The sequence below is a fragment of the Phascolarctos cinereus genome, unplaced genomic scaffold, assembly GCF_003287225.1.
Source record: "Phascolarctos cinereus isolate Bilbo 61053 unplaced genomic scaffold, phaCin_HiC Scaffold_7;HRSCAF=346, whole genome shotgun sequence".
Lineage (NCBI taxonomy): Eukaryota > Metazoa > Chordata > Mammalia > Diprotodontia > Phascolarctidae > Phascolarctos > Phascolarctos cinereus.
In genome coordinates, this window is record NW_027556180.1 from 47,215,111 (window position 1) to 47,236,388 (window position 21,278).

The 21,278-nt window shown below is 40.9% G+C and overlaps 1 protein-coding gene across 1 annotated transcript in view; it reads right to left on the minus strand.

Moving 5' to 3' along the window:
* Positions 1-21,278, minus strand: part of GYG1 (glycogenin 1) — a 41,220-nt gene that overhangs the window by 16,575 nt on the left and 3,367 nt on the right. Inside the window, exons 2-4 of the mRNA XM_020980927.2 lie at positions 19,877-20,012; positions 15,334-15,508; positions 14,888-15,050 (exon numbers count right to left, since the gene is read on the minus strand). Of these exons, the coding sequence (XP_020836586.1) occupies positions 14,888-15,050; positions 15,334-15,508; positions 19,877-20,012 (474 nt within the window). The remainder of the gene's footprint in view (positions 1-14,887; positions 15,051-15,333; positions 15,509-19,876; positions 20,013-21,278) is intronic.

Here is a 21,278-nt window from a genome sequence, read left to right on the forward strand (position 1 = left end):
CCCACCAACACGCTACCCAGAAGTCTATGACTTTGTAAAATTAGGAGTAATTACAGACATAGCAACAATGCTTTGAATTGACACCATTTTCATTATTATACATCAGTCTCTGGAGTTTAGGCAAATTTTCATCTTTCATCAGTTTTCATTAAAGGGTAGCAGTTGCCTTTTCTCTAGCAGGCCCTGAATCATGATTCAAAATAACATTGAGGGAGGAATAGGAAAGAGAAGGGAAAAGAAAGAGAGGGAGAGAGAAGGAAAGGGAGAGGCAGAAGGAGAGGGAGAGAAAGGGAGAGAGAGAGAGAGAAAGGGTGAGAAAGGGAGAGGAAGAGCATTAAATAGTGGAGAGAAAATTGACCTTAGAGCCAGGAAGTGCTGGGTTCAAGTCCTCGCTTGAACACACATACCCTCTAACACCATACAACTCAGTGCTCCAGGTCCTAATCATAAACATAATTTTGATTTCATGGTTGAAACCCCAGGAATTACACACCAGTGATAACCTATCTTTCAATCTGGCAGCTTTATTTAATCTGATGAGCTAAGGCTGTTTTAATTCCAATCATCTTAAGGCAGACAATCCCGGGAAGCATAATTGCCCTGATCCTGCTGGGTCTGAGGGTGTGTCTGAAGCAGGCAGAAGAACTGCAGAAAGGGCTAGAGGGCACACGTTTTGAAAAAAACACAGGCAGGTCTAAGAGTTTCTCATCCTTCCACTTGGCTGCTCAAATGCAATTATTAAAAACAGCATGGCAGCCTCAGGTGGCTGAGTGGGGCTGGAAAACTAGCAACTAATGGAGACACTATCTGTGGTTATCAGCAATGGTGCCCACTTCATAAGGCAGAAATGGAGCTGTTTGGGTAATTATCCATTTTTAATTTATGTACTTTTCTGAAGACTATATATTATTCCCATGATTTTCTAGCTGACTGGCAATGATGTCATACATGGAAACCTGCTGGATGACTTGCCTCATATACCATCTGTTGAAAAGTACACAGCCTTGTTTTCTACCCAGATAGGCTTCGGGATCCTTTTCGAGGACGGTGTTATGTCTGCATTCCTGAAACAGGATGCATTGGGAGAAGCAGGGTAGGAGGAGAAAAGGGAGTATTTCCAAAAGCAATTGTGATGTAAGAAACAAAAGATATCAATAAAACTTACTCTAAGGAAAAAAAATAGAGGATGCAATTATAAGGTGATATGTTAGCATATCATGGGATATGCTACCAAACGTGTGACTTAAACTATATACTGAACCCTAGTTTAACACTGAGGATATGAAATTTGAAAACCTTTCTATAATCTGTCCTACTACCTTAAAAATCTCTAGAAAAATGAACTAGCAAATCTAGTCTATGTATTAGATACTAGTCTACAATACCAAGTTAATATCTGAGATCGCACTTCAAATTCCAACCTCTCAACTCCTCAGTTTCCTTATCTGTTAAACAGGAATAATAAACATCTGCCCTGCCTACCTCACAGGGCTGTTGTGGAGAAATCGTTTTGCAAACTTCCAAGTGTTTTATAAACGTAAGTTACTGTTATTATTTTCTTATTGTTTGGAGCTTCAAGAATTTGTCTGGGGAGCAGTAAGACCTGATCCAAAGTCAGAAGACCTGGTACAAATCCTACCTTCATCTCCCTGGGTCTCAAGCTTCCTCATATGCAAAAAAGGGAGAATGGATTAGTTGAATTCTGAGGCTCCTTCTAGATCTATGATCTTGTTACTGATTAGGTAATTAAACAGAAGTATGAATTCTTGACACTTCTCCCCACAAAGTACGACTGAACCAGTCTGACTGTGGCTTACCCACAAAGCACTAGGTAGTTTATATTTAAATGGAACTTGGGGAAGTCACAATTTCTGACTTTTACCATCTTATAGCCCTACGTCCAGAATGATCAAGACATGGTAGGGGATGGGTGTCCATTTCATTAAAGACCATCAGACAAGTTGTAAGAAGTTCACAGAGGTTCACACGCTTCAGAGGTTAAGAGATCTGGTCACCCATGTCACCAGCATTACTCCTACCGTCCAAAACTGTCACATTCCTCTGCATCATATCAATCAGGTGTTCTCTCTTCTAGGGACCAATTACGAGGTCTCTGCCTCTTGTTTTCTCCCTAGAGTTTGTACTATTAAGTTCACTGGTAAGTCACCCACTGGCAACTCTCCTATGGAACAAAAATCATCATGGGATGGGGAGGAGTGGCATTCCCAGGGGGAAATTCCCTTCAGTGATGCATCAGCAACTCACCTGTAACTAACAGCCTCAGAACAGGTGTTCTTTGCCTTGTGTATGGATCCCTTTGGCAGTCTCGTGAAGCCTATGGGACCCACTTCAAAATGAGGTTTTTTAAATGCATAAGAGAGATTACAGAGGAAACCAATTAAATTGAAAAACAATTATCAAACTATTAAAAAAAAAAGTCGGCAGACCCCAGGTTAAGAATTTTTGTTTTAGAGAGGTACCTGTTGCAGTAGGTACTCATAATCATACAGCTAAAATGTGTCAGAGATAGGACTTGAACCCTGGTCTTTCTGGATCTGATGCTGGACTATCTAGTATACCATACTGCCTCTAATTACAGTAAAGATATTTTGTATTCCATGTTTTATATATACATATATATATATTATATAATATAATTCATTTCATATATATATACATATATATACAGACACATACATACACATACACATATGTATATAGTACATATAGAATATACACACATACACATATATGCCAACTCCCTTTTATATTAATTTGCTTAGGACACTGTCAACAATCAGAAAATCTTTTTTTAAAAAGTTTAAAAAAAATTTAAACTCAAAAGTGATTTTTCCTAATGCTGGAAGGAAGGGCTTGGGCAGAGATGACCATGTTCCAAAGGCCTTTGCAGCCCTGTGCACTGCTCTCAAGAGCATTTGTGTGTAACCATTCAGAAGAATGTGGAGCTTTGTCCCAACTCTTTCTCCTCTCTACTAAAGAATGTGTTTTGGTCTCTAGGCACTAATTGGATTTGACGTATGAATGTGAGGTGAGATAGTTGCTTTGTTCAAGAAAAACATAATCATGAATTTTGTTTCACCTGTAAAATTAAAAAGAGTTTTCTCCCTTTCCCAGGCAAGGATAAACCAAGAACGGAGAGTGGATGGAACCACCACACATGCCAGAAAAGAATAATTCAGAAAAGTGCTGGACTGGGAGTCAGAAAGACCTGAGTGTGAATCTTACCTCTGACGCCATTTCCTAGTTGTGTGACCAGAGGCACTTGCATCTTTCTTCGTATTTCTGAGTCTGTTTCCTCAAGTGTAAATGATAGTAACAGGTGTTGTATTGACTCCACAGGGCTGTTTGTGAGGCTCACCCAAGATTCGTAAAGCACTTTGGAAACTTTGAAACACTAGAGGGTATCCCAAAAGTCTTAGAGCATTTTATTAATGCACTAAGACCTTTGGGACACCGTTTAGAAATGCCACTAATGGCAGCTGTTACTATTGCTATAGGAAAGACAGCACAGCAGAAACATGTTGATACTGCCTTTCCTGAGTCTGCATTTCTTAGGCAAATTGGTTATAATTTTTTTACACAAAAAATTAAAAAAACATTGTTAGCTCTCTTTTAGACTTCAAAACAAGTGAGGCTGAATCCTATCATGGAGACTTCCTCAAATCCCATCACCAAGACTACCTCTGAAATGGGCAATGTCATTTCTTTTAAATACTCATTATTTCCCCTCTATCCCAAACACTCCCCTCTTCCTAAGCTCCCTTTTACTGTTAAGGGCACCACCATCTTCCTAGTCTCACAGGTCCACAATGTCTGTTGGTTTATTCTACAAGGTACCTCTGCATGCAGGGCTGACTTGGCAGGCACCCTCCTCACCCTTGTTCTGTTAGCAGGGCCTCTGTGGAACAGAAGGTCTAGGCCTGTTTTAGGAGTTTTAGACATGTGCGACTTTAGCCTAGTTAATTAATTTTTCTTTGTCTGTAAAATGTGTGGGGCTCCTGACTGAGAGGTGATGGATTCAAGACAGAGACATGGCCAATGTGAGAATTTGGTTTGTTTTAGTATACATTTTGCATTTTTTTTTAATTGGGGGGAAGAGAAAATAAGTGCTTGCTAACTGAAAAATAAAATAAAATGAAAAAAGTGGGCGGGTGGCTAGATTACATGACAGGGACAGAAAACCACATTTAAAAAGATGATACAATAAGAGATGTGAAGACAAAAAATAGCCAGAGGATTGTCTCTTTGGAGGAATACCCAACAGATATTTTTTGTGCTCTGTTTTCACAGCCAGGAACTATTGGAGCTTTTTTTTTTTTTGGTGGGGGTAGGAAGGAGGGAGAAGGCCCTTCGTGGCCAAATGAGCAATGAAGTAACCACTAGAGAATGCTGGTATGTGCCACCTAATTGACTGAGGGATGTCTGCAGAACATCCTAAGGCCACAACTGAAGTGCTGGGCTTCCAACAGCTGTAGTTAGGCATCAGAGAAGGAGAGTACTGTCTTGACATAAGCAAAACAATTATGGGAGACAATAAAATCATCTCTGTGATCACTGCATTTCAGGGAGGCACCCTGCCTGCCTAGCAAGCACCTTTTTTTTTCCCCCAAGGAGGAATCTAGCTCACCTCAGTCTCTTTTAAGGATAAGTCCACTACAATTTCAATCAGATAAAACAGGGAATGAGAATGTTTGAGGGGAAGAGATTGAGCTTTCTGGTTAATTGAGGTTAAGGCTACAAACCTTTTTTTTTGTTTTGTTTTGTTTAAAACCTTCCTAGGAAAGCTTTCTTGCCTTATTTAGTAACAAGAGACCACTGAAGATAAGTACATTTCTATTTAGTTGCTGAAGGCTTTGTAGTGTTTCAATACGATCATCACGATGTGACCAGTTAGCAATGAAAAATGCTGCAAATGGAGCCAGCTTGGGGTCATTTTGAAGAAAAATTAAAATAATCCCCTGCTTTTAGCTCACTTTTTTACATTTTTACTCTCTGCCTAAAATTTGTCAACTGAAGGTAAAAAGTCCAGTTTGCTGAGGGGGCTGGTGGACGGAGCATGTGGTTAACATAAAGAAACACTTGTATGTTTTTTAAATGAAGCCACTTCAAATTGGAAGGCTCAAATGGCATTCTTTCACTTCAGCACCTCTTATTGCCAGCACACCATGTTAAAAACATATCAGACAGCATTAAACCCCGTTTAAAGGAGAATCCTCAGAGAAACAGAGAATTCCAGAATTGGAAGGGGCAACAGTCGTCACTGAGTATAATCTGTACCTGAAAGAGAATCCCAACTAAAGCACAGCCCGAAGTAATTAATCTAGCCTCTGATCAAAGACCTTCAACAACCAGAGAGATCCGCAATTTCTTCCGGGGTCAAGTCATTCCCCTTTGGAACAGCCCTAATGGCTACTGAGTTTTCCCTGACATCTTGTCTCCTTTTAAGTTCTGCCCATGCTTTTGGCTCTACCCTCAGGCCCAAAAAGAACACATCTAATCCTTTTTTCCACATGACAGCCATTCAAATACTTGTAGACAGATATCATGTCCCCAGTTGGTCTTTTCTTTTCCAGGCTGAACATCCTCTAGTTCCTTCATCTAATCCTCATATGTGAACTTAAAGTCTTTTTCCATCCCATCATCCCTTCTCAGGAAACTCTGTTCCTTATCAGGGATCTTCCACAACTGAGCTAGACCTGATCTGATCAAATAAGATCATATGCACCAACCAAAAAGCCCCAGATAGATACGGTTACTGTCATCCCCATCATCTGAGCAGGGCCCATGGGCATGTCACCTCTTTATTCCTAGAAGACACGCTTCTCTTATAATACAGCCCCAAATCACATCGGTCTTGTTGGCTGCCATATCTCACTGTTGACATATTTAAGCCCACTAAAACCCCAGACCTTTCTGAAAGGCAAACTGCTACCTACCCGTGATGCCCCACTTTGTGTTTGTGAAGTCCATTTTCTGAAGCCAAGTGTAAATCTGTACATTCATCCTTATTAAATTTAATCTTATTGGATTCAGCCCAGTGCTGTAGCCTGTCGAAACTTTTTTAGAGTCTGACTCTATCAGCTAATGTGTTAGCTATCCCTCCTAGCTTTGTACCATTTAATGAGCATGGCAGTTATGTTTTATCCATTCCATTGATTAAAAAAATAATAATAATTAAACCACACAGAGCCAAGCACTGGGGCCACTCCCCTGGAGACCTCTTGCCAACCAGATATGGAATTTTAACATTAAACCAGTTCCAAATCCATTTGATTGTACTATTGCCCTGCCCAATCTCTCCATCTTTTACATAAGAACGTTGTAAACGTATTCTCTGAACAGCTTTGCTGCAAGCTAGGCAAACTGTATCTCCCTTACCATAAATGGAAATAAGTTTAGTTAGTCTACAGTAGCCCGCCCTAGAAGCTAGGCTGGCTCTGTAGGATCACCACTGCCTTTCTGACATGTTCACCAACTATTATTTTACTAAGTCACTTCAGCATTTTGCCAAGTATCAGAGTCAAGTTCACTGGCCTCTACTGTATAGTCTCTATTCCCTTTCCATTTCTGAAAACTGGGAAAAGAATTTGCCCTTCTCCAAGCCTTTGTATCTCTCTGGTTGCTCAATCTTTTAAATATCACTGCCAATGGTTTAGTGATCACTTGGGGTGGATTTTTTTTTTATCAGTATGTGGTCCATCTAGGCCAGATGACTTAAAATTCTCCAAGGTCAATAAGGTGCTTTTCTTACTGTTTTCTCCAAGACAAAGGGATTATTTTGTGACAGACAAGACCAGTGTGGGAAAAATACACTCTCAGCTTTTATTCAGACCAGCTGCCTAGACTGTTCCCCAAATCACCAGGCAAGCCCACAAGCTTAGGATTTAGAAGTAAAAGCCCCTTAGAGATAGTTCCTAACCCAACGGATTTAATCCATACAGAGGGGAAACGGAGCCAGAGAGAGGGTAAATGAGGCACCCAGTGTCACATAGGAAGTAAATAATAGAGTCAGGATTTGAATCCAGATCCAATCCTCCCCTCCCTCCCCATACACCACAGCTTTCTGTTTTGCTTTAAGTATAGAATGATTTCAGACCTTTTGACATCTGGCTCTACTGTACCTCACCAACCTTTAAAACACTTCTTTATGGAGCTTTAAAAAAAAATCAGTCATTTCTCAGTATACATCCCCATTCCCCACTGAACCCTCTCTTGTAACAAGGAAAAGCCATTGGGTAGAAGAGACTGCCATTAAGTACCTACTAAGTGCCACACTTTTTTTGGGGGGGAGGGGAAGCTAAGTGGATTAATGGATACAGCTCCAGGTCTGGAGTCTGGAAGACTCATCTTCTTGAGTTCATATCTGGCTTCAGACACTTATTAGCTGTGTGACCTTAGGTAAGTCACTTAACCCTGTGTACCTCAGTTTACACATCTGTAAAATGAGCTGGAGAAGGAAATGGCAAACCACTCCAGTATCCTCATCAAGAAAATCCCCAATGGGGTCAGACACAACTGAAAAATGACTGAACAGCAATAATAACAGCAACGTGCTAGACATTGAGGATAGAAAAAAAAAAGCAGCTAGGTCTGGGAGCGCACATGACATTCTGCTATTGTACACCCTAACCCCGCCTCTACCGTTTCCCCAGAAAAGGAAAGTGGTAGCCAACCTTACTTCCTGCCACTCTCATACCAGACTTCTTTCAAACCAGAAAGTCAGGTCAGTATCCTCACTGTTCCCTAGACACATCATAATCAGTATGGGGTGGAAAGAGTGCGTGGTTTGAAGTAAGAAGACCTGAGTTCAAATCCTCCTTCTGTTTATTACCTGAATGACCTTGGGTAAGTTGCCTGAGGTCTCTGGGCCTCATTTTCCCCATCTGTAAAACGAGGGATTTGTACTTGATAGCCTCAAAGCTTCCTTTCCAGATCTAGGCTTCTGGTGTCCTCATACTCATTACTGTTATTTCATACTTCTCTTCATTTCCCAATTCCAATCAGTCTTTCAAGGCCAGCTGCTCCATGAAATGTATTTCAACCACCATGGTCTATACTGCTATTTTTTTCTCTCTATTCCTCTTGTTTCAACAGCCCATCCCACACAACAGAAGTGCTGGTTTATCTCCCTATATACAGTAAGCTCCTCTTGTACCAGCTCTTTGAATACTTCTTTATGTGACCCACACAGCACCTACCACAAAACTAGACCCCCAGGAGCCAATCAAAGAACTTCTGACTGGCATCCACAGCATTAGGATCTCTTTTTCTATATGGCCAGGTGGTGCAGTGGATGGAAGCCCAGAACACATGAAAGCGAAGCCTCCCTCAGACACTTAGTAGTTGTGTCACCCTGGGCAGGTCACTTAACCACTGTCTGCCTCAGTTTTCTCATTTGCAAATGGGGATGATCATAGCACTTCTCAGATTTCTGTGATGATCCAACAGGATATTTGTAAAGCACTTAGTACTTAGAAGGAAGTGGCCAGCCACCCCAGTGTCTCTGCCAAGAAAACCCCACATGGGGTCACAAAGAGTCAGACATGACCGAATAACGACTGCACAACCACGAGACGTGCCCAAGACTAGGCTAAGGCTGCAGATATGCAGCAAATGGTCCTTCCTCTCAAGGAGTTCACTACCCATGGGAAATAACATGCAAACAACTGTGAACAAACAAGATATAGACAGAACAAATAGGGAGTCGTCTCAGAATGAAGGCACCATGACTACGGACTAGAAAACCTGTAGCTAGGGTGATATGATAGGGATAAGACAACGTGTGAATGCAGACAGAACAACTTTACACAGTCAGTCAGATATATGCCAGATATTGTGCTAAATGCTGAGGATAAAAAGAAAGGCAAAAGACAGTCCCTGCTCTCAAGGGGCTCCCAATCTAAACAGCATACAAACAACCATGCACAAACTAGTATATACAGGATAACTTGGAGCTAATCAATGGAGGGGAGATATTAGCAGTGAGGAGAATCAGGAAAGGTATTCAAATATTTACTATTTTCAATTCTACCCAATTAGATTTTTGCTGGAAAGAAAAAAAATCTACCACTAAACAAGTCACATCCAAGTTATGTCCAAATTACTAGTCTGATCAAACAGCATGGCAGTGAAATGGAAGCTGTAATAGGGCTGACTACATTCCTTTGCATTAGAGAAGTTACAAACAAGTTAGTTGCAGATGCTGAGCTGTCACCAACCTCTGAGGAGTGTCAATGGACACCAGGTGAAAACTTCATTTGTTCAATGAATTCAAGAGGCTGACCAAAGCTGAAAAGCTATTTGTGTCATGACATACATACTCATTTACAAATCAGTCTCCTCTTTGAATTCCAGTCCAAATAAAAAAAAAGTCTGGAGATAAGCCTACTGCTTATGGGTTTACTGTGGAGTAACAGCAACATTGTATGATAAAGAACTGAATGACTTAGCTATTCTCAACAGTACAGTGATCCAAGACAATCCGAAAGGATTCATGATGAAACATGCCATCCATCTCCAGAGGAAGAACTGATACTGACTGAATACAAATTGAACAGTGCTATTTTCCTTCCTTCCTTCCTTCCTTCCTTCCTTCCTTCCTTCCTTCCTTCCTTCCTTCCTTCCTTCCTTCCTTCCTTCCTTCCTTCCTTCCTTTCTTCCTTCCTTCCTTCCTTCCTTTTCTTTCTTCTTGAATCTTCTTATACAAAATGACTAACATGGAAATGTTTTACATAATTGCAACGTATAAACTATATTAGATTGCTTACTGTCTCAAGGATGGGGGAGTTCAGGGGAAGGGAGGGATAGAATTTGGAATTCGAAAGTTAAAAAATTGTTTTTAACATGTAATTACGGGAAGAAAATAAAATATTATTAAAAAAAACAAATTTACCATGGGTTTGTGACAAGGAACCAATATCCCAGGCCATCAGTAAATAAATATTGATGTAATTCTTTCCTTGAGTTCCATAAAAAGACTAATATAGTTATTGGGAAATGCCTCGGCTTATAGTCTCGGTTTACAGGTAGGAGAAATGCTTAGAAACGCTTGATCAAATGAAAGGATCCAGTGGTGTCACAGGAGGGGTCAGGACCCACACATAACTGTAACAGCTCCTTTTATTTCTAAAAAGAATGATTTAAAACATAACCCTGAGAATTCCTGGTGTCACCACTGCCTGTACACCTTCCACTGATAAAGAGGCAACACCACTGGGGGCTCGGTAGGTCACAAAATTTCCTATTTGGAAGGGATTGCATGGCCAATTAACCTAATATGTAACAGAAAAAGGACTCCCTTTTCGACATATTCAACAATTCAGGAGGTTTTCTTTCCCCAATATCAACCCAAAACTTGCATCTTTAAAAAGTTATTCATTGTTCCCAGTTCTTCCCTGTGGAGCCAAACATAACAAGCCTATTCTGCCCTCCACATGTAGGCCTTTCCAATACTTGAATGCAGCTCTCACGTCCCGCTTGAGTCTTCCCTTCTCTTTGCTAACTATGCCCCTTCCATCAAGTGATCCACATTGGACACGAGCTCAAGGTCATGTACCTCCCACCTTGGTTGAGCTGCTTTTGAAGCTCACGAATCCATCCCAGGAGTTCACTGAGGCCCCCACAAACAACTCAGTGCTTGGTGGTCAAGCCTGTGCTCACTTAGCTAGGCTGGTCAATAGATAATGGACAGCAAAATTCCTAACTGGGCCCATACTTCCAGTCTGGAAGATCCTGCCAGATCTCAGGCTCCACAGATAAAGACTTTAAATGCAGGACTACCTCAATCCCTCCCAGACTCAGGGATCAGAGCTTTGGTGGAGGAATTTAATAATCAAATAGCTCAAAACAAAATAAAACAAGAAAACCAACGATGAGCAATGTAAGTCAGGTCTCTTTATGAAACAGAAATAAAATATTACAGAGGACTTCAAAAATCTTCTGCCTCACTGCCTGAGGCACTGCACCTAAAGGGTAAGGGCTTTATGCCAATTTAAAAATTCTAGGCAGAACAATGCTATTACATATTCAGGAAATGACTCGACTTAATAACCCAGAAGCTTATTTTCCTCAAACATAAAGCCCACACTTTCCTGAAGTAGTAATAACAAGTCACTTATGTAGAGAAAACACTTTATAGGGTTACAAAGTACTTAGAAAGTCCTGGAACTTTGCTCTATATAAAAATCATTAGTAAATATTATAAACATTATTGATTCAAGACAGCCAGCCTTTAAAACATGTGCGATACTGATTAACCTTTGTCGAATGAAGAGTTTAGGACAGGGCTTCCCAACCTGGGACACAAGAAGCTTGTCAAGGAGGCCTGGGGATAAACAATTTTATTATCTAATTAAAATTTTCTAAAAGTCATGATACTTATGAAAAAAATGTGTGTATTGGAGAGCTACCAACTTCATGATATTAAAACATAAACCAAATAAAGTTTTGTTTATGAAAAAATAAATCTTTTTTTATGTACAGATAAATGACAAGCACTAGAATTTATTTCCTTTCACATTGAATAAAGGGTATTGAAAGGTTTACTGAAAACCAAAGGGTTGGAGAATGAAAAATCTGGGAACCCCTTAATCCATATGGTCCCTAGCTCTAAGAACTCATATTTGTTGTCAAATTTCAAGCCTATAGATTAAAATAAGGAAACATTTCCATAAATAGAAAGATTGTTACAACATTCTTCTCTTATGTAGAGCTGACTGTCTTGAATCAAGTCTGTTTGTAACATTTATTGATGACTTATAAACTGAGAAAAACCTTTGGTTTTCCTGGTCCAATCTTTCCCTGCCCAGTACTGTATTCCATCTATACCCTAGTCATGCCCCTGACTCTTGCCTGGGGATCCCCTCTCTGAAACCTCACATATCCAGAAACTTCTATATTTGGAGTCTTCAAACCTAGGAATTTCCAGTCTCTCAGCCAATTGGTATCTCCCTGCCTATGAGCATTAGGTGGAAAACCAATTGGATCTCTGAGCAGGGGTCCTCCCATACTTATAAAAAAGATTGGCCAATCCCAGATCTGCTGTGATTCCAGAGTTTCTCTTGGATATCCTAAGATAAGTAAGCAGCCTTGCTCCTAGAATTTTCTGAGTTGCCCTGAATCCTGGATCCAGAAGCCCTACTAAGAGCATCTGATCCTGGCAGCTGCCTCTTGCAGCTGTTGTCAACTTTCCTTTTCCTGCTACTGCCTGAAGACTATGACATCTCTGGTCATGTCCTCACTGCCACTTTCTAGCCCTGCTGTGGAGGTCTTACTCCCAGCCTCAGCTTTAGAGGGTTGATGGGATGCCCTAGTTTGGAGATATCAATCCTGGCCCTAGTGTTCACAGCGAGGAGTCAAGGGGCTTCCCCAGCACCCTTCCTAGTGGTTCCTGCCTCTGGCTTCCTTGAGTATATCCAGTTAAACCCCAAGTCTTTCTCTTTTGGGCCTTCTTTTAAGGATCTATAGCTTTCAGTCCTACCTGGTTCATACTAATGATAACTAATGCAAAACATTTAAAATGTTATCTTAATTACTCATCTGATTCTTTTGTAAAGTCATTTTGTTTCCAGCAACAGACCCTGACTCTTCTTCAATGACCTCCAACTTCAACCGCACAGAAGATCTTGACTCCTTTTGCAGAATTCTACCTATATGGGCAAACTGTCAAATAGGATTGGAGTGATTCAGAAGAGGCTATGCAGTCACCCCTTCCTTAGTAGTACCTCCTTAGTTCCGGTTGTCACAGTTCCATTGATTGATTTATCTATACATCTAGCTCCATAAAGGTAAAGGCAAAACACAACTAACTCCTTGTCAGGAAGAGGAAAAATAATCAACCTGCAGGACACTGTTGGCAACAGCAGTTTTGGCAGGAGCCAATAAAAGACTAGGCCAGGGCAGTGGGGACAAGAACTAGGATGAGTCGCTGCTTGGCACAAAGCTTGATAAGCATATTTTTTAAATCCAAGAGATAGTTCCAAGACAAGACTAGATGCATTTGGGGGCTAGGTGGGTGGTTTTGGCATGGGAATAACTAAGAACATTGTGGAAGTTGTAAAGAGGCAAATTTCCCAACAATTAGGGTTGTCCCAAAGAGGCATGGGCTGCCATGGAAGGTGGTACATTTCCCTTCATTGGAGGTCTTCAAGCAAAGGTTGGTTACATTCCTCCTTTTTGGGGATATGATGGAAAGGCATGAATTAGTCCAGCTGGCTTCCCCCAGGTATGACATTTTGTGCTTCTGATTAGAGCAGGTCTTAGACATAAGATCTTCAAGGTAGTGAAAGTAAGCTGGTATGGGAGGAGGGCAGAGGAAAGAGAAGGAATCCCAAGTTTCACATTAACTGTTCGATGCTGTTAAATTCAGCCTTTCCGGCATCCCACTACAGCTTGCTTATGCTTCGACTGTCATTTTGACACAAACCTTTGACACTGAATCACTATCTGGAAGGCTTTCTATGGAGAAAGAAAAAAAATATGAGTTCCATCTTTTGTGGTTAATAATGGTTGTTAATGGCTTATCCAGATGTCATGGCTGGGTAACTCTAGACAGGCAGCCTATCCATTGGTTCCACTGACTGAATCCTCCAATAAAAGGATAGGAGATTCTATCCACATGCAAAGCCTTTGGATATCCAGCTGCTAAGGACACTGGATGTGTCATAATCATTTTCCTATATGGTAACAGAGATTGATCTACACTGTACTAAAAACAGGAAAGTTATGGGCAGAAAAAGATTCATGCAGACCTTTGATTTTCTTCCCAACTCCACCTTTAAAAGATGGAAGCTAATTTACCAAACTTGCTTTTCTTTGAGCTTTCATGAGAAGTAGTGTGGTAGAGTAGAGAGAAAGCCAACCTTGAGACTAAGAAGAAGCCTGGGCTCAAAGTGGATGTCTGACCCATACTAGCTCTACAGCCCTGGGTAAGACGTAACCTCTCATGGCTCTAGGGAAGCTTCTAAGAATTTAATTTGCAGAGAAGGTGCTGACTTGATTGAGGGTGGGACTATTTTGAATCAATTCTGTTTGTAATATGTATTGATGACTTAGAGTCTGAGAAAAACCTTTGGTTTTCCTGGTCCAATCTTTCCCTGCCCAGTACTGTATTCCATCTATATCCTAGTCATGATCCTGACTGTTGCCTGATGACCCCCTCTCTGAAACCTCACATACAAAGACAGTCTTTATACCACTGAAATCCCTCTCCTGTCCCTGTCCTTTTTTATGGCAAACATACAGTCTCTTTTAAATTCAAGGTATGGTGACTGTGTGGTGGTAAAGTCATGTCACTAGGGCAGAAGATGAAGAAATAATTGTCCAATATGGCTTCGGACAGTTGTTAGACCAATTAATCTCAAGTCCCTTCCAACTCTAGGAGTGTCACTCTGTCTGTCTGTCACACACACACACACACACACACACACACACACACACACACCCTTCAAAGCAATCATCATCTTTCTTGAGGAGTGGAGAATTAGTTCTCTAAGACTCCTACAAGCCTCTGCAGAAACTTAAGCTCATTCTGTACTGGAAAAGGCATACCTTGACTGAGATGGTCTGCCTCTGTTTACATTGTGGAATGGGGTATCCAGGTCCCTAAGAATCTACATGCATTTGGATTGAATTGAGACATAAGAAAGCCATCCAAAACCAAGCTTGTTTTCTCTAGACTCTAATTGAACAAGCGAACTAAAACCAAGATGTTTCCATAGTAAATGGGTGGGTAGACAACATAATCTATACAATAAAAGGATTTCAGCTGGATCTGATATGTGATTGCTCTTCTCATCACATCATTAAGTCATCCCCTAGAATATTATAAAGCCATCTTATCAGATGCCCAACCAAACAGGATACCTACCATCAAAGCTGCCTTGTTCAGAAGCCACATGCAAGAGCTGATTGTATGTTTCAATGGAAGGTCGGTAAACAAAGACTCCAGAATTGAAACAGTCAGGCCACCCTGGGTCTGGTGCTGCTGATAGCTCCTCTCTCTCAAAAAGCTCATCAATATTTGTCAGTACCTGGTTCAAAAGGAAAACAGGGAATTTGTAGAAAGTTTCCCTGTCCCATATATCACCTGCAATCCTCCCACATCAAGTGCCCACGGCATCAAGGTGGCACTTGTCAGAAGTCCCAGGGACAGATTTAAGGTGGCCTGGTTATGCTCTTCTGCCTTCTGTCTATTTTGACATTTGATGTTTTAATCACCCTTTCCTGTCATTGTTAGCTGCATTCCTCTGAACACTTACCAGGTCTCAGTTACTATGTATAGTCTTTTTAGCCACCATAGGCATCTGGACTCACCAGCGTATCTGCATCCATGAACACACATTTGGAATACTGAATTAGGGACCAGCAGTGGAGTTTGGTTAATGTGACCCCCAATTCAGGTCTCTTCATTAAGGCTAGATGAGCTGAATCCCTGCTGTCCAAGATGTCAACCATGATGACTTCGTCAAAAATCTTCTCTAAAACTTTCCTGTAAAAATAAAGTCCAGTTGGGTGGGTTAATTTTGCCAAACTGCTTTTCCCTCCTCTTTTTCTTCCTTTTGTTATAAGGAATGGCTTGTCAGGAAGGAGATAGGAAAGGGACATGTTCAAAATAAAATTAATATAAAAATAAAAGGTTAAAATTTTTAAATCATTTTAAAATTAAAAATAAAGTAAAAATTTCAACAAAAATAAATAAAATTCAGTTCACAGAGCTCAACACTCTTTAGAAAAGCAGAAAATCAGAACTAGTAGCCCCACTGTGACACAAGATTACTACTTTCCTTCCTTATGTTATGCCTTTTTTTAATCAATTGCTTATTCTGATAAACTTTCTATACCTTTTCTATCAATTGATTACTCTGATCAGTTTCCCTCCATTATGCCACCTATTCTGTCATGCTATAGGACAAACTGTGCCTTTCAACCACATTGTATCTGTTGTTTCTTTCAAATCAGCATTTTATGAAAATGTATAACGGAAGTGTGACCACTGTCTTTCCTTACACCCCTCCGACATCCAGCTTTATGATGGCGGCAATATAACATGGTGTTACTCTTTCTTATTTCTGGTATACTAGTTACCATGCTAATGTGCAAACCAAAGAAATCACCTGCAAGTATGATTATTAACCAGTTGCAAACACATTCCCCTGTAATAAAGTGCTCTTTTTGGGAGTTTTTCATTCTTATACAGAGTATTACTAAACATTTGGTTTTTGTTCTTCTAAAGGACATTACACGACCTTAGAAGACAGTATTTGCTAATTTGTCATCAGAGATAAAGAAGCAAAAACTCCTGATATATAGTATTCCACCTCTAGGAAGCGTTAGCTCTTTTCACAGCTCAGCTCATCGTCTCCTCCCTCCCACCTCCTCACACCCCACCTCCTCACACCCCACCTCCCAGCTGTTCATGTTCTTCCGAAGATTACTCATGGGTGTGCAGGATAGCCAGAGTTCCTCTGACACATACTGGCTGGGTGACCCTGGACAAATCCCATGACTTCTCAAAGAGTATGTTACGAAGAAGTTTCTAGCCTGCTTTGCTAAAGGGAGCTCCCTATACCCATGAAATCATGTCTAGTCCTTAACCCTACATTTTGTATTTACTTATTTGTGCCCATGTTCTATTTTCCTAGTAGAATGGGAGCTCTTTGAGGGTAGGAACTGTCCATCATTGTCTCTGAATCTATCCCCAGCACGGAATTCATAGTACACACTTAGTAAGTAAATTCTTGACCAACCTACTAAATCACAGTGGGGATACTTAGACCAGGACTTTCCCATTGCTGAAATCAGAGATCCTTCTACCATTCACTTACTCTCTAGGAGATGAGTTATATAGAATTACATTTCCCCCCTAAAATAGTTAGAAGTCATGAACATTAGACATATGAGACTGTGTACCACAAAAAAATCTCAGAGGTCAGCAAAGCCAAGCTATCGGTCTAATTTTCTGGTGCTGTCGGTTTCAGAATTATGCAGCTTACTTTAACAAGCATTGTCCATGTCTCTGCCTACACTACACGAGGCACTGTAAGGATTACTCCGTTTAGTCAATGGATAGCAAGTCTGGGATATGGTCATATCTCACTATGACAGAAACTTGACCAATGGAAATTTAACAAAGTTCTCGAGAGGGACAAGTGACCATAAGTCCCACTAACAGAAAATCAGGATGGGCCCAGGGTTCCTGTCCCACCTCCCACATCTACACACTGTGTAACGTTGGGCAAGTCTTTTGATTTCTCAGTACCCCAGGCAGCAAGCTACCTAACTAAGTTACAGATGGACTACTGATCTGCAGTGGTAGAATGAGTTTCCATACCAGACATTCCTCACAATGATAAAAAACAAACTAACAACAACAAAAAAAACCCCACAGGTCAGGACCAATCACAAAAATTAAACCAAAAAAAAAAATCCCAATATCTAGAATATTCAAAGAATTAAGTCTATAGAATTGAGCTAGAAGAGAAGCCTTGGAGGAGACATGCTATCTATTTTCAAATATTGGAAGCCTCACCACAGCAGGGATTAGACCTGTTCTGGTTAGCCCCAGAGGACAGAACTGGCAGTGAGCAAGTGAGAGCTGCAAAGAGACAAACTAAGGCTTGTTTTTCCATCTCTCTTTTTTCTTTTTCAAAGGCATAAGAAGGGAGGAAAAGAAAAGAGATTTGGTAATTAAATAAGTAAAATAATTTTTTAAAATTTAGGCTTTGTGTCTGCATAATTCTAAGAACTACAGTTCCGCATAAGTAAAATGGGCTGGCTCAGGACATCCTCATATCACAGATTTAGAGCTGGTACTGAGTCCAACCTTTTCATCTGACAGATGAGGAAACTGAGGCCCAGATTAGTTAGGTGACTTGTCCAAGGTTAGACAGGGAGTAAGTGACAGAGAGGCAGAATCTGAACCCAGATCCCCTCAACTGCCCCTTGCTGAAATGTTAGGGCTCTTTCCACTAGACCTCATTGCCAGGTGGCAGGGATTACCTTCCTTCGAGTAAAGGCTGAACAACCATTTATCAGGTATTTTGTAATGGGCCACTGAAGCTCCTTTCAACTCTAAAGTTCTGGATGTCTTTGCTGGAAAGGATTTTAGAAATCATCTGAGAGAGGCTGACCACTAGGTCACTTCAGAGAGGAGGAAAGAGAGACTCAGAGGGCAAATGACTTGCTCAAGATGATACAGCCAGTTAGAGGTTAAGTTGGTACTAGAACTGAGGCTTCTGAGCTGCTGTTCCAAGGCTCTTTCCAATCCATCCCCTTACCTTAACTCTACTGCAGTAAACATCAAAACGATTCCTAAAGTTGGGAGAAAGAAGCATTTTCCGGTTCACCCAATAATTAGCAAAAGACAAGCCAACAAACGGGACCCCTCTGCCCCAGCCTCGCTCAGCCCCGCTAGCTCCTTGTAACCTTTTCTTTAGTAGACTACACGGTAGGCAGCCACGTCTCTGGCATCAAACCTTACTGACCCCCAGGAACAGAGGTGCCAATATGTTACAGAATGCCCTCTTTTCTGGTGCTCTTGCCATGGGGTTCAACTTCCCAAATTTCACAACTGGACCCATTCAATTCACCAAAGGCAGTCCAAGTGCAAGTAAACACAAAACAGAGCTCTGAGAATGAGCTTCATCATTTTTAAAAACATATTAAGCCCTAAAGAACCAATTCAGATATTTCCATTTTAACTACAGCTAAATCAAGGACCACTAGCCAGGTCTACAAGCAGCTGGTGGCCTCTGGGTACCTGGGGTTGGGGATAATTTAGCTACGGGCAAACCTCTAGCCCAGCTGCAGACAAACAAAGGGCATTTAAGAATGTTGAGTTGTGTCTGACTCTTCATGACCCCATTTGGGGTTTTCTCAGCAAAGATACTGAAGCGGTTTGCTATTTTCTTCTCCTGCTCATTTTACTGAGGAAATGGAGGCAAACAGGGTTAAGCTCAGGGTCACACTGCTAGTAAGTATCCTGACTTCAGGCCCCACAGTATCCACTGAGCCATCTGTTTGCCTGCATTTAAGAACAGATTATGATTGTGATGGAAATGAAAGGTCTTCATAGTCCTTTCAATGGTTCCAGGTGTCATTCCTACTCCCCAGGAATAACGCCCCTTATTTTGTGTTACAATTCTCAGAAAGGTTTCCCTGGGAAAATAGGGGAGACATATAACTTATTCCAGTTAAGATGGCATTCCATTTTGAGATGGCAAGAGAAGTGTGACTCTGTAAAGCTGTAGGTAAAAGTTTTAAAGTATCTAAAGCAATTAAGAGAAAGCCTAGTTACCCAGGGACCAACTGACTTTACACGGAGACAAAAAAACAAGGACTGATTTCTTTGGAATGATTCTCTCTTATTCCTCTCTTAAAAAGGATTTATTTAGCGATGTTGCTCCTAAGTTTTTCTTTTCATTTCTTATAACACATTTATATATTTATATTCTACATAACTTATATTTCTTATAACTTATAAACACTGTGGGACAAAGGGATGGGGATGAGGAGTAAGACATGTAGTCTGTTGTTTGGAAAGTAATCTAGCAAAAAAGAGTTTCAGTTACAAAATCCTTTCTAATACTAATAAATGAATATATGTGTGCTAAGTGAGTAAGTAGCCCTTATATAGTGCTTGAGCCTCACAACAACCTTATGAGCATTATTATCCTCATTTTACTGAAAGGTGAAGTGACCAGGCCAACATGCTATCCACTCCACCGGGCTGCCTCATGTAGGAGCCAAACTTCCTACGCACTGATAAGTTAGTTCCTGAAAAGTAGCCGGTGTGCATGCCAAAGAGGCCAGAAATTTAACCAGCGAGGACAAGTCACAAATAGAAGGAATGTCTTACCTCATAGACTCGGAGACCTGTGGGGTTATCAGCACAGTTAGCCTTCTTGTCGTTCTGTGTTGTTTCAGTGAGGAGCCAAGAACCAAGGCTCCTCTAGCGTAGGAGTCATTTGTTGACAAAGTCACAAAAGACTGATCTTAATGGAAAAAGAGAGGTGACACTGATTACAGTATCCCAGAATCAGGAGATAAAAAAAAGTAAGACAGAACAATCTGTTCCCTTTGGTGGTAGTGGGAGGTTACTGCTTATTGCTTCTCCTAGCCCTTTGGCCAAGGGAGAAGGTCCAGGGAAGACCCCTGTTGCCAACGTCAAATTATTTTCTTTTCATGTCCTTTAGCAAAAGCAGCAAATCTGAGATCACATTTGTTTCTGGACAAAGAGACCATAAGCAGTTAGCAGAGTAGCCTGGGTCACACTTAGTAGGGTGACTAAACAAGGAAAAGATCAATATTAAACTTAAGGTTTAGCTGCTATTCTTATCATAGCCATTTAGTAAAACGCTCCTGTTTTATTGATGAGGAAACTGAAGCCCAGGGACATTTAATGCCTTGTTCGAAGTCACACAGAGTGAAAATTTAGGATTTGAACCCAGGTCTTTTAATGCCCAATCTGCACCCCATTAGAAAGCCTCAGGAAAAATACTACTGGCTTAATACCCAGGGGAATGCCAACATCTGCAAATTAATTAAAAGTAATGAAGTGATCACATAGTAAGTGTGTTTAGTTTCCCTAACAAGGTGGCTTCAAATAGATGAAGAGCCAAGGTTAAATACAACTGCCAACAGGAATCTAGATGATCTGAGAATAAATAGTACTTGAGCCTTTAATCTGATTTGTAGCTTTTAGTTTAAATGCACGGGCATGTAGTCAACTATATGCTGAAAATCAGAGTTTGTAGAGACAGAATGAACTGTGTATGGGAAAAAATGCTCTGCAGTGGGAGTCAGAAGACTCAGGTTCAAATTTTGACTGCTAACTCTTTTTGAGATACTAAAGCTAGTCACTTAACCTCTCTGCGTCTCACTTGCCTCATCTATAAAATGGGAGGAGTGCCCATAGATTTAGCCCTGGAAGAGATCTAAGGGGCCATCTCATCTACCCCTTTCATTTTTCAGATGAGGAAACTGAGGCTCAGAGAGATTAAATATCTCATCTAGGGTCAAAGAGCTCCAGCCAGTGTCTGAGGCAGATTTCGAGCTCAGGTTTTCTTGCTTGGTCACATTGTGCTGCCCTTCCCTAGGCTGCTAAGGGCCCTCTTCCAAGTCTAAATATTGGGTCCTATAACATAACCTAAATTGATTTTGTTTGGCCAGTTCTCAAAACATTCAAACTATTCTCCCTCAAAAAATGACCCTGAGGCGCAAATCCCACTCCTTGATTTTTCTTTATAGAAACATGCAGT